Source organism: Pipistrellus hanaki (genome assembly GCF_964339955.1).
Source record: "Pipistrellus hanaki genome assembly, chromosome: 16".
NCBI lineage: Eukaryota > Metazoa > Chordata > Mammalia > Chiroptera > Vespertilionidae > Pipistrellus > Pipistrellus hanaki.
Genome location: NC_140518.1, coordinates 30,120,636 through 30,132,764, shown reverse-complemented (window position 1 = coordinate 30,132,764; position 12,129 = coordinate 30,120,636). Strand labels below are relative to the sequence as shown.

The 12,129-nt window shown below is 52.1% G+C and overlaps 1 protein-coding gene across 1 annotated transcript; it reads right to left on the bottom strand.

The window, feature by feature from the left end:
- Positions 1 to 30: 30 nt before the first annotated feature.
- TNFAIP1 (TNF alpha induced protein 1) lies at positions 31 to 10,577 on the bottom strand. The gene is made up of 7 exons (XM_084862215.1): positions 10,433 to 10,577; positions 6,451 to 6,767; positions 5,666 to 5,835; positions 5,152 to 5,241; positions 5,014 to 5,066; positions 4,023 to 4,218; positions 31 to 2,603 (listed from the first exon to the last, which is right to left on the bottom strand). The coding sequence occupies exons 2-7, from the start codon at positions 6,653 to 6,655 to the stop codon at positions 2,367 to 2,369; spliced, it is 951 nt and encodes a 316-aa protein (XP_084718341.1). The 5' UTR covers positions 6,656 to 6,767; positions 10,433 to 10,577; the 3' UTR covers positions 31 to 2,366.
- Between the last annotated feature and the right edge of the window lie 1,552 nt (positions 10,578 to 12,129).

Here is a 12,129-nt window from a genome sequence, read left to right as displayed (position 1 = left end):
GTACTCTCCGTAAGCACGGCTCTGTACCACTGCAGTATAACAATTTTATTAGAAATTAGTGTTTGTTTCCATCACCTGTGCAGAACAACAAAGAATTGTAGTTGTATGATACAGAAGAAGTTCCCTCATGACAGGACCTGAACCATCCATTAGGCAGACCCTGGTCAGATAACAAATGGAATAAAACCCAATATTCATTCATGTCCTTAACAGTAGGCTTCTAGTGTTCGGAGCAACTGATAAGAAGGTTTGACCTTCACCCACACTTTTTGTTTATATTTCCTTTGGGCTGCTCAGAGTTGAAAAATTCAGACAATCAATAGTGTTTTCTGAATGGGGCTAGGAAATGCAAAATTCCCCGTCCTTACACCATACAGTTCGATTTAAAAAGCTAAGATTACTTCATTGAGCTCAATTTACTATTTTTCTTAGGGATAAGGAAATATTTTCAGTCAGGGAGAAGTGTCTCAGAGTCCCAGAAGACTAGTCACAACTGAGCAGAGAATCTGAATGTCAAAGCAGTAAAGAGGTTACAGGAGCTGTGAAGGTCAAAGGACAATCATTATAAAACACTTCAGTGGGGACCTGGGACTTTTGAGTGTTAAAGGACATCAGGAGGACAGTTGAGGAAGTAGGCCAGTGGCCTCAGAATTATTCCAGGCTCTGTGAAAAAGGCGCAAAGCCAAAGCCAGAATCTGGCCAAAGAAATGGATTTGTCTTCATCTTATTACTTCGCTGAGGGCTGGAAGAACTGTTCATAGCTGATGACGAGGGTGCTTCACCTGAAACTCTTTATCATTGTGACAAGTGTAAATACCTGATTGGAGTCACATTTCCCTGCTCCATCATGTCATTTCAGGTCCTTGTTGAGTGTCTATTAACCCTGGCCTGGCATTTGCCCATAGACTCTGTGGAATCAGCCATGAACAGCCACTTACGGGCTTATTGTAAGAGTAGTTGAGAGCTAAACTTGATAATTTTATGTCCCTTATTGACTGAGTGGGTCCTGCTAAGTGGCTGTGCTGCTTTGTTATTTGTTGGGCTGGCTGAACATTCCTTCCTGATGGCATTCCTTTGGAAAATAATTCAGATAAGCAGCCTCCCAAGGGCCAAGCCAAACCATGAAATCAGAGCCCTGAAGAGAAACTTGCATCCTTGCCCAAGAGCTGGTGCGTGGCATCGCCATGGCTAAATAACCCAAGACAGAATGAAGAAACCTTTTAAGGGGCTTAGGCTGCTCACATTGTCTTGTGTTTAGACTCACCCTGGGAAGAATCTCCATCTCCAATGAGGACACAAAACCAGCTGGTGGGGGGAGAGGGGTGTGCGGCCAAGCACACATGTCCGCACAGGCTGCGGAGAACGCAGGGAGTGTCCGGTGGTCCTGGGCTCCACAGCCTTCCTGCTGTGGCGCGTGCTCCTGGCCCTAAAATGGTTTTGGCCTTACAGTAAGGACATCACTCCTTGGAGCTGACAGCAAGAGAACCAAAAAGAGCAATCATGTAAGGCCTAGGAGTCAGTTATGTGACCGTAAGATGTTGGGCAAAGTGTCCTTTCTCACGGGGCTGCTATGAGGCCCACAGGTCCCAACGGACACATCCTTTCTCAGCACTGTCTGGGCAGGCTGTTTGGCCAGCCTGGCAGCCAAAACTGGTCAGTGTTTTATTGCTTCTATCTCCTCCTCAGATTGGTTCTGCAGGAAGAGGGGATTAGTGTCAGAAAAAGACAACATAGGTCAGGAAAGAATATAAGTCTCCTGAACAAAAGAACAAAGTGCTTTAAAGATATAGATCCCAAAGACGGAGACCGTTCCAGGGTCTTGGCATCCTGGAGGGGGAGCAGGAATACCCAGTCCCCTCATTATTAGACCTGTAATTATTCATTTCCTAGATTAAAAAAAACCCACAAACCTCAAGCCTGTGCTTAAACATCGTAAGAAAAAAGGAGCCCCGCCTTGTAAGAAACTGGGCCTCCACAGCACCAGCAGCACCTTCTCCACAGAATGACCCACTTCCTGTGGGCCTCAGCTAAGCAAAGGGGCATTTAGCAAAGGGCCAAGGGGATGTTCTCGCAGGATGTGGGCACATTAGTCCACTCACCCTGGGGGCAGAAGCAGCTCCCTGTCACAGGAAGGGAGATGCTGAGCAAAGGGGCCAGGACTCGGCCATTTTGAAGTGCTCAGGGAGCAGGGCAAAGCGATGTGGTCCCTCCCCTACTCAGGCCCTCTGACCTCGCAGGCAGGGCCTAGCATGCCTCTGGGTGCTGGAGCAGAAGCCCAGCCAGCAGCAGCGTGGGGTGGCCAATAGGGCAGGGTTCCACAGGACGGGAGACGGGGGGTCCCATGCCCTGACTCCCTGAGGGTTTTGTCAGTCACGATGGGCAGACTGGTGGCCGAGCTGGCGGTCATCGTAAGTGCTATAGCGTTTGACATGGATGCGACGGACACGGTCCCGTAGTTCAAAGGTCTCCTCGTCTTCACTGGGGGAAGCCTGGCTATGGCTACGGCTTGTAGCCTCCAACAAGGAGTTGTCTGGGACCCGCGGGGTCTCGTAGAGTAAGACGTTGAGTGTCTCCTCGTAGATTCGGGCCTCTGGAAATTCCACCTAGGGTGAGGGGACAGAGGACTGACTGAACTGAACAAGATTTTACCCCAAAGAGGGAGCAGCATGTCAGGGCCCTGACCCTGTGCTTGCTCATAATGCCTCCGGAACTCTCTCAGGAGGCAGCTGGCTTTCTGTTTCACGAGGCCGAGGCAGGTCTCCCTCGGGAGGTGTGAGATGTACTCTGTGCACATAAGGATGCAGAAGACTAGCACCATCGCCATGTCCTCTTGGATCCCAGACCAATGGACTAGTGTGTGCAGAGGTCAGGGCCTTGGCTTTGTGGTTAGCCTAGGTACAAATACAACTCAGGTACTTAATAGCTGTGAGGCCTTGGGCTTAACCTTGCCAGGCCTGAATTTCCACCTGTGTAAAACCATGGTTAATATCTACCTTGGAGAGCTGTGAACATTAATTGGAAGATGGATAGGGATGCATTCAAGGCACCTGAATTCTAGACTGCCTTGTGTCATCTTGAGCTTCTGTTCCCTCATCTGCCAATGGGGAGAACGGCTCTAGCCTTGCCCCTCACAGGTGTGGTATGTGAGTCAAAAAGTTCAGAAAGAGAAAGAACTCAGGAAAGTAACAGGTGCTGTTGCCACTTCCACAATGTAACCAACTCTCCCAGAGACTGACCCCCGAGTCCTGACTCCACTGACACCTGCACATGGGAGCTCCCACCCCAAAAATGACAGGAGGAAGCAGGACGACCTCCCTGAGCTGTCCTTCTCCGACCCTCTAACCGTAGCCTGGGGGTCAGAAGGTAATACATGAGTGTGGCTGCTTTGAACCCTCCACATGCACAGGACTCCCCCAGATGAGCTGCCCTTCCACACCAGCAAGGCCTGGCCGTCTCCGGAACATACCCTCATGGTGGGCAGCTACTATCCCGGGAGGACACGGACCACACACTGTGTGGGAGAGCAGGTGAGCGCAGCTTATAACTCACCTAACAAATCCTTCACGCGTGCCTGGCACTCTGTAGTTACTGCAGAGGCTAAGCTGACTGAGCAGGAAGCCCAAGTAGCAGGGACCAGAGAAGAGATCTCAACAGTTACTTCCACTATACTGCACTGCTTCTCTTAAGAACTGTCTCATTTTCACAATAGCTCTGTTAAATTTGCACTATCATTCCCCTGTTTGCAAATGAGGAAACTGAGGCTCAGATGGTTTAGGTGGGTTATCTAAAGTCAGAAAACTGGTAAATTGTGGCACCAGAATTCAAACCTGAACTGGGCCAACTCCAGTCCTTCCCATTGCACCAGCTGTTCCCTTCCCAGCTGACCAGAACGAATAGTTTCATGCCATTCCTGAGCCCCCTCATATTGTTTTTATCCTTGCCTATCACCATCACAGAGAGCAAATGGATGCCCCTTTCACTTCCCGGTGTGTGTCCTGCCCCCACGCAGAGGGAAGCCCTACCTTGGTCTGCTTCTTCTCGGTCGCATACACAATGGAGGTGCAGCACACCTCGGCCAGCTTGCGACCCTGGCCATAGAACGACCAGCAGCAGATCTCATCCCCGATGACGTCCTTGATGAAGAGCACACGGCCATTGAAGCGCAGCGAGAGCTTGTCGAACAGCTCAATGTTTTTCAGTAGGTGGTCGTCCGAGTTGCTGAAAAACCCAGGAGGGCCAGCAGGCCTGGCAATGAGGTTCCGCACAGGGAGGACACTCGCTGGCCCTCCCCGCCCCTCCCCCAGCATGCTGAAAGGAGGAAAAGTCAAGGTGCCAGAGGGGACAGGAAGAGAAAGCGTCACGGGGCACCGTCTGGGCACCTATGTAGAAAAGCAGTTGAGTCGGTTTATGTTAAAGCAGAGAGAACTGAGGGAGGAGGTCTCTCATTAGGCCTGGAAAGGAGGAGGCTTGCTGCTATCTTAGCGGGATTCTTTTCTTGCTGTAAGGGTGACGCTGGGAAGGTTTGGGGCTGACTCTGAGCCTGCAGCCTCCTACAGCCTAACTGACCTGTTGAGAAGATGCACAGAGGGGGGAGGGGGGAGGGGGGAGGCGGGAGGGAAGGGGGAAACTGGCTAGGACAAAGGTTGGCTTAGGCGGAGTCCCAGCCCACTGGCTTCCCAGTGTCCCTCCTCCACCCCATAGATGATGCTGGGAAAACACCTGGCGTGCTGCCTGACATGACAGATGTTAAAGGGGTGTTACATGTTCAGTCTCGTCCATTCCAGCCAGGGCTCTGCACCAAGTTCCAAATGCCTCTGCCCTGATCTCCCTTCTACTCTCTGTCCTTCCCTCCTTAGTCCCAGGCCTGTGCCAACCATGCCAGGAGTGCAGGTGGCTTCCCTTGGTCTGCTGCCAAACTTCCGCTCTGGCTGCTCGTCTCCTTTAGCTGCTTCTGCAGCCCTTCCCCAAGGCCCCCCCCTCAACCTGTGCCAATCCCCTCGATGCCCACCTTACCTGGTGTAGGAGTACTTGTTGTTGCTTCTGTTGTACAGCAGCTTCACCACAGGCTGTGAGGGAGGAGAGTGTGAGGGCCGGGCCAAGCCCTGCAATCCCCGGCCTGCGCCCTCAGGAGCCCCTCCGCGATCCCAGTACCTTGGTGGAAGATTCGATGAGCCTCTCCTCCTCCTTCAGGGAGGTGATGATGGGGATGTTGCACACGGGCTGGTAGGAGTCCTTCTTGTCCTAGGCGACACAGCCGAGCAGCCTTTTTGAGGTCTTGTTTGCCAGGCTCAGCCAGGCTTTCCCCAGGAGCTGTCAGAGCCCCTCTGCCATGCCGCCCCTCCTGCTGGGCCTCGGACGGATTAGGAGGCCCCTGGTAACAGAAACTGCCATCTGGCAAGCAGACTTCCATTTCTAGAAAACCTAAAATGCAGGTATCTAGCCTATAAGCTAGCAGCAGGGCCTAGTCATAAGGCTCGAGTGCGCCACCTTCCAAAACTGACTGGCTGCCCACTTGCTTGGCCTGGGCAGCAGCTGGTGTATTTAACTAGGTTTGGACTCATCAACCATTCCTGCCACACAGCCTTCCAGGAACTGGACTCTCATGTCCCTGAAGGAGGAGGCCAGCTCCCAACCATACCAACCAGCCCCAACTCTGCCTCCATACCTGCAGGGCACTCTGGCACATGTTCACCAGGCCCTGAATGAGGTAATATTTCGCTTCAGCCATCAATTCCTTGATTTCTTGACGGTTCTGAGGGAGGATGATGGTGTCATCACGGAGGTAATTCAAAATGGTGCCAAAGTGCTTTCCACATCGGTCTATGAGGATCCAGCCTAGGGATTCAATGGGCCCAGAGGGTGACTGTTTGCCTCCAGGTACCTCAGAGGCAGGCAGCAGCGAAGGCCACCTGACAGCCTGGTGACAGGTGGCAGAGCGCGCATGAGCACTGAGTCCACAGCATAGGGTAGCAGAAAACAGAACCTCAAGCTCTTAGGTCCATTATTGTTCTCACTCCTCCTCCCTGAAACCAAGAACTGGTTCGTGCTGTAGGAGAGACAGGCCCTCCAGGCTCTGTGGAGCCTGCAGAGATCTAAGCTCAGGAACGCTCAGGCCCACCTCCTGACAACACAGAAACCACCAGGCTGTTTGCCTCTGCCCACTGCCCCGCTACTATGGTGATGCTCTTATGAGAATGTAGTCCTACGTGAAGAAAAACCAAGTATGGATAGCCTTCCTGGGAAATGGGTGCGTAGCCACACAATAATCTACGTACAATGCCAGATAGAATTCTGGAGCTCGATTAAGGACTGCAGGCGGAGTCCTGTACTAGGTGAACTGGAAGGGTGAACCTGGAATATATATGCCAGGCGTAAGCCCTGCTCTGAAGTCACACCCCCAGGAACTCCTCCTTCCCTTCCCACCGAGCCCGACAAGCCCCGATACCTCACCTTCCTTGTCAGTCAGCACCTCCATGCGCCCGCTGAACATGGCCTTGAGCATGGTGTCGTGCCGGGTCAGTGCCCGCACGGTGGTGTAGTACAGCGAGCCGCCCACATTGAGCTGGACGTATTTGTTGCCCAGGCTTCCTCCCTTGAAGCCGCTGAGCTTGGGCTTGGCCCCTGAAGCTGGGCACAAGCAGGTATCCCCCGACATCTCCCGCTTCAGGTAGATCACCACACGGCAAGAGGTGGGCTTGGAAGGTTCCGCCGTGGTGAAGGGTCACGAGTGAGTGGCCAGTGGAGGTGAGAGCCTCATACTCTCAAGGCTGTGAGAGGAGATGGGAGAGAAGAGTCAGCAGGGGACAAAGGAGAAACACTGACCATCAAGTCAAGGTTCCCTGGCAGAGATGAAGGCCCCAGGCAGTGGTAAGAAAGATGCTCCTGCTGTTCTTTATGGTACCAGGAACCAGTTGTGGGCACACATTCCTGAGCCCAGAGCTGGTCACGTCACCAGCCTCCCTGAGACTCGCTCTGGGCAGCAAGGAGGACAAGCAAGCCCCTGGCGCCAGTCAGAGGAGCAGACTGGGCAGGGCAGAGTCCTTACCCTGGGGACCTGCCAACCAGAGTCCAGTTATTTTCTTCTCAAGATTCCCAGGACTCAAGACTTCCAGTCAAACCTACTGGGAGTTCAGCCTGCCGAGGAGGTCCCAGGAGCCTGAGGGACGGGGCACACTTCCTTTCCAAAGATTCCAGGCTCGGAGCAGCCTGCACCAGTGCTTATTTTGAGGAACACCGGAGTCTGGCTTCAGGAAGGCGAGTGAAAGCAGCTCAGGAGGCATGAAATGAGGCGGCTGGAGGGTCCCAGCCAGCTCTTGGCGGAGGTGACCGGCTCCAGCAGGCGCTTCCTGACCTTCCCGTTTCTTGGCACTGGTCCTATCCTAAGTTCCTGAAATTGTCACCATTTTTCAGAACTGAACAACTACAGGATGGCTATTTTTGCTTCTTTTCCTGAGAAGAGGCCTGGCCCTATCTCAGTTCCCTTCCAACAAGTATGGGAAGAAAGGGCTAGAAAAGACTGGATGATAAATCTAAAGTCAATGAAGTGATTTGGAAATGGAAAGTAAAACTAGGTCACTTCTTTTTAGATTTTATTATATGTTTTGGTTTTCTAAAGAATCCATTCACTGAAGAAAAATAATAGAAAACATTCATTGCATTAAATGTTCTAGGCATTTAATATTTATTAACTCAATTCATTCAGCAATAAAACAATATTGAGTTCCTATTAAGTTAAGCAGTAGGGATGGAGAGATGAGAAAATATCAGCCTTGCCCTGGCTGGCTTGGCTCAGTGGATAGAGTGTCAGCCTGCGGACTAAAGGGTCCCGGGTTTGATTCCGGTCAAGGGCATGTACCTTGGTTGCGGGCACAACCCCAGTGGGGAGTGTGCAAGAGACAGCTGATCGATGTTTCTCTCTCGTCGATGTTTCTGACTATCGCTCTCCCTTCCTCTCTGTGAAAAATCAATGAAATATGTTTCTAAAAAAAGAAAATATCAGCCTTGTCTTCAAGGAGTTCAAAGCATCAGAATGTGAACAAGAACAAATCTGGTAAGAGTTAGCATTTACTTCCCCCTGCTACGTGCCAGGCACTGGAGATACAGAAGAGAACAAGGCATGGCCTCATGGAGCTTGCATTCTAGTTGGTGGATATAGACAAGAAAACAAATAAGCAGGAATTCCAAAAGTGAGAAATACAATAAAGGTAAAACAGTATCTTTTATCAAGTCCGCAACCTGGCATGTGCCCTTGATTGGAAATTGAACCCAGGGCCCTTCAGTTTGAAGGTTAATGCTCTATCCAGGGGTCTTCACACTTTTTAAAGTGGAGGCCAGATCACGGTCCCTCAGAGAGCTGGAGGGCCAGACTATATGAACTACTAATTCCTACTGTAATACCTCGGCTGCGCTCACTGCCCAAAAAACCTGGCGGGCCGGATCAGACTCCTCTGCGGGCCGCATGTGGCCCGTGGGCCGTAGTTTGAAGACCACTGAGCTAAACCAGCCAGTGCTAAAACAGTATTAAGAAAGTGACTAGGGAGAGGAAGTAATCTAGACAGGGACCAGGGAAAGCCTGTTTGGGAAGGCGACATTCCAGCTGAGGTCTGAGAGGGTATACATGAATGGAAACATAAAGGCCAAAATGTCAGTCAGACTCACGATTTAGGAACAGAGTTAAGGCCACAGTGGCTGGTGCAGAGAAAGAAAGGGAGACCAGACCATATTAAAGAGTTCCGATTTTATATGAATTGCAATGGGAATCGATCGGAGAGTTTTAAGCAGGGGACTGATATGATCTATTTACATTTGGGAATGTAAAGACTTCCAGACAAACCTACTGGGAGTCCAGCCAGCCTAGGAGTTTCCCAGAAGTCTGAGGGACAGGATACATTTCCTTTATTTTTTATTTTTATTTTTAAAATACATCGATGAGAGAGAATCATCGATCAGCTGCCTCTTGCACACCCCCTACTGGGGATGTGCCCGCAACCAAGGTACATGCCCTTGACCGGAATCGAACCTGGGACCTTTCAGTCCGCAGGCTGACGCTCTATCCACTGAGCCAAACCGGTTTCGGCGATACATTTCCTTTATAAAGGATCCAGGTTCTGGCTGCTGTGTAGAGAATATATTGAAAGGGTTCAAGAGATCAAGTGGGAAGACCAGCGGAAGCAGTAGTAGTCTGGGCAAGAAAAGAATGGTGAAGGCTTGGACTACAGTGGTGGTAATGGAAACAGAAAAAGAGTGGAATTACTTCATTTAATCATCACAACACTCAGAAGTTCAGTTACACATCATCTCTTGTAAGTGCAGCCCAGAAACAGTGCACTGGTTTTCCCAAGTTTACTGCTCCATTCTCCAAACTTAGCACAATGCCATTCACATTGTAAAGCATTGAATATATGTTGGTTTGTTACACTGAAGGGGTCCCTGATAATTTAGGTAGGTCCCTGGGAAGAATTGCCAAGGAAGGCTGAGCCGGTGCTGTGTGAGGTACTGAATTCCTTTGATGGCTTGTCCAGGTGCGTCTCATTTGCTTCAAGGACACAAAGAACCCTCACCAAAGTCTGCCCAATCAGTAAGCAACATTAGTGTGAGATCACTTTACCTTCCTCAGCCCACCCCAAAGAAAGAAAACCCCTTAATAGGTTTCAACAAGTTCTTGTGTGTTTTGTGTCTAGCATCAATTTCCCAGGATCAAAGAAAACACCACTTATTCTGCCAAAGCAAAGGAACTCAAAGGCTAGGTTGTTGCCAACAGAAAGACAAACCCAAAGTTAATCTATTCGTTTCCTACAAAGCCATTGCTATGAGCCCCTGGGTGACGTCAGCTCAGATTCTGTCCATACCAATAGGTTCCAGGGATTCTCTGTCAGGTAACGCCCAGAAAGTAATTCCTGTGAGAATGAAGTTTCCACGGGGAGCTCAGCGCTCTTCCTTCCGGACTTTGTGTGTGGGGCTATCTGGGGATGCCTGAAGCTAGGGGCGTATCCGTGTCACAAGCAGCGAAGCTAAGGGGAACCCAAGCAGAATAAAGGGCAAACAACCCCGGCGGTGGGAGGAGGTACGGGTCCTAAAGGAAGAACACTCAGAAATTCGTTACAGGGGAAATGGGACGTGGGGAGAGAGCCCATCTTGGTTAAAGAGGGCGGGCCTAGCTGAAATCCTAAGTATAAAAAACTTAGGCTTCATCCAAAGGGCCTGGAGAAATTAAAGAAGACCCACACTCTCTGGCCAGTGTAGAGTCTTTCCCAGACGGGGACACAGAGACACAGACAGACACCCACCCCACCCGCAGTGGGGGATTTGAGCTCTCCATCTCCCCTACGCTGTCCCATGCCTTTTTCCCAGGACCAGGCGGGGCTCTCTGCTCCAGCGCGAGGCCCGTCCATCCCTTCCCCTCGCCCAGGGTGTCTGCAGACCCGATTCTTACCGTCCCCAGCGGCGCCTCTCCGGTCAGGTGGGTTGCAGGCCGACACTGTGCGGCCCCTAGGATGTGGCCGCCCTTCAAACAGCAATCCCGGGCTGTGAAATCACATCCTCCGACCGCACACTCCTCCCCGAGCTGCCGCCCAGCGGGGCGGGCCCAGGAGCCTGAAACTACAAGTTCCGGCATGCCCAGCATCCAATCAGGGGAGAGGGAAGAACCCTTGGCGTATTCCTTGATGAGCCCACAACTACTTCCGGAAGACTTTCCGGAGCAAAGGCCTCTGGATCTTGTAGGCAGCGGCCGCTCTTCTCGGGCCTCTGTTTCCCAGCAGGCTCTGCGGGTCAGGCGGGGTAAGTGCTTCCGGTGTCAGGGAGTGACGTTTTGCGTATACAGGTCCTGTAGCCGTGGCAGCGGCTGAGGCTGGCGGGCCAGGTACGGCTGCCGCGGGTCGAGAGAGCAGCTCTCCGCCACCCTCAGCCTGGGCCGCCGCGCGCCGCCGCCGCCGCCGCCGCGGGGTCGGAAGGTAGGCCGTGACTCCGGTCGGGAGATGTGGGCGGGATGGGGGCGAGGTAAACCCGGCAGGCCCGCGCCTCGAGGAAAGACCGTCCCAGGCGGAAAGAAACGTGGGGATTCTGCCCAACTCTTTGGGGGCGGGATTACCCACCGCGGGGGCCTGCAGCTGGACGCGCTGATGCTCACAACAAACTTGTGAGAAAACTGTGGCTTAGATAAGTTCAAGGAGTTTACGTAGCGAAGACAGCCGGTCCCATCAGCCGGGTCTTTCTGACTTTCTGCCCAGTGTCCTTTCCCTGTGCCCCATGAGCGGGGCGTCCTCGCAGAGCCTGGCGCGGATCCGGGAGAGCCCGGGGCGGACAGCGTGTCACCGCCTCATCCCCGGGGAGCGCGGTCTGGCTCTTGTGCCCGGTGTTTCCGAGGCGCAGACGCGCGAGCGATGGGAGTGGGGAGAGATGATAGTCAGCTGTGAACCCTCTCCCTTCACTCCTCTGGCCTCCCCCATCTCACTCAGCTAGACAGTTGTCTCAAGCCAGAAACATGGGAATCTTGTCTGACTCTTTTCTTTCACTCATCCCCCACGCCCCTACTCCATTCAGTCAGTCCTTACTAAGTCCTAACAACTCACATCTCAAATTGGAACACTTTTCTTCCGCTCCAAGCCTTGGTTACTGTACTAACCTTCTCTGTCCTCACAGTCTTTCATTCCACAATTACTGAGTGCCAATTATGTGCAGGCCCCATGCTAGATGCTAGGGTTACCGCGATGAACTAGGGCGGTGTAGCCCCACCCTCGTGTCCTCCGATCCAGTCAGCATCCGAGGTCACAGTGGTCTCTCTAAACGTCAAGTCTGATTGTGTCACTCTGTTGAGAATCCACTGGCTGCTCATTAAGCCTCTGATAAAACCCAAGGTCATTACTGCAGAGCTCAGAGCCCTTCACGATCCAGCTCTAACTCCCTTGTCTTGTGACATCCTGTTCCACGCTCCCTCTTGCTCACTCCGTTTGAGCACTAGCCTTTCAGTTTAATTTGTCACAGCTTCAGGATCTTCACACATGCTTTCCCTTCTGCCTGGAATGCCGCCTCCCCCCTTCGCTTTGACAAGCTTCGGGGCTTCTTTTAGGTCTCATCTTTAGTGTCCCTCTTGCTGAAGGCTTTTGTTGACACCGCCACCCCCATAAGAAG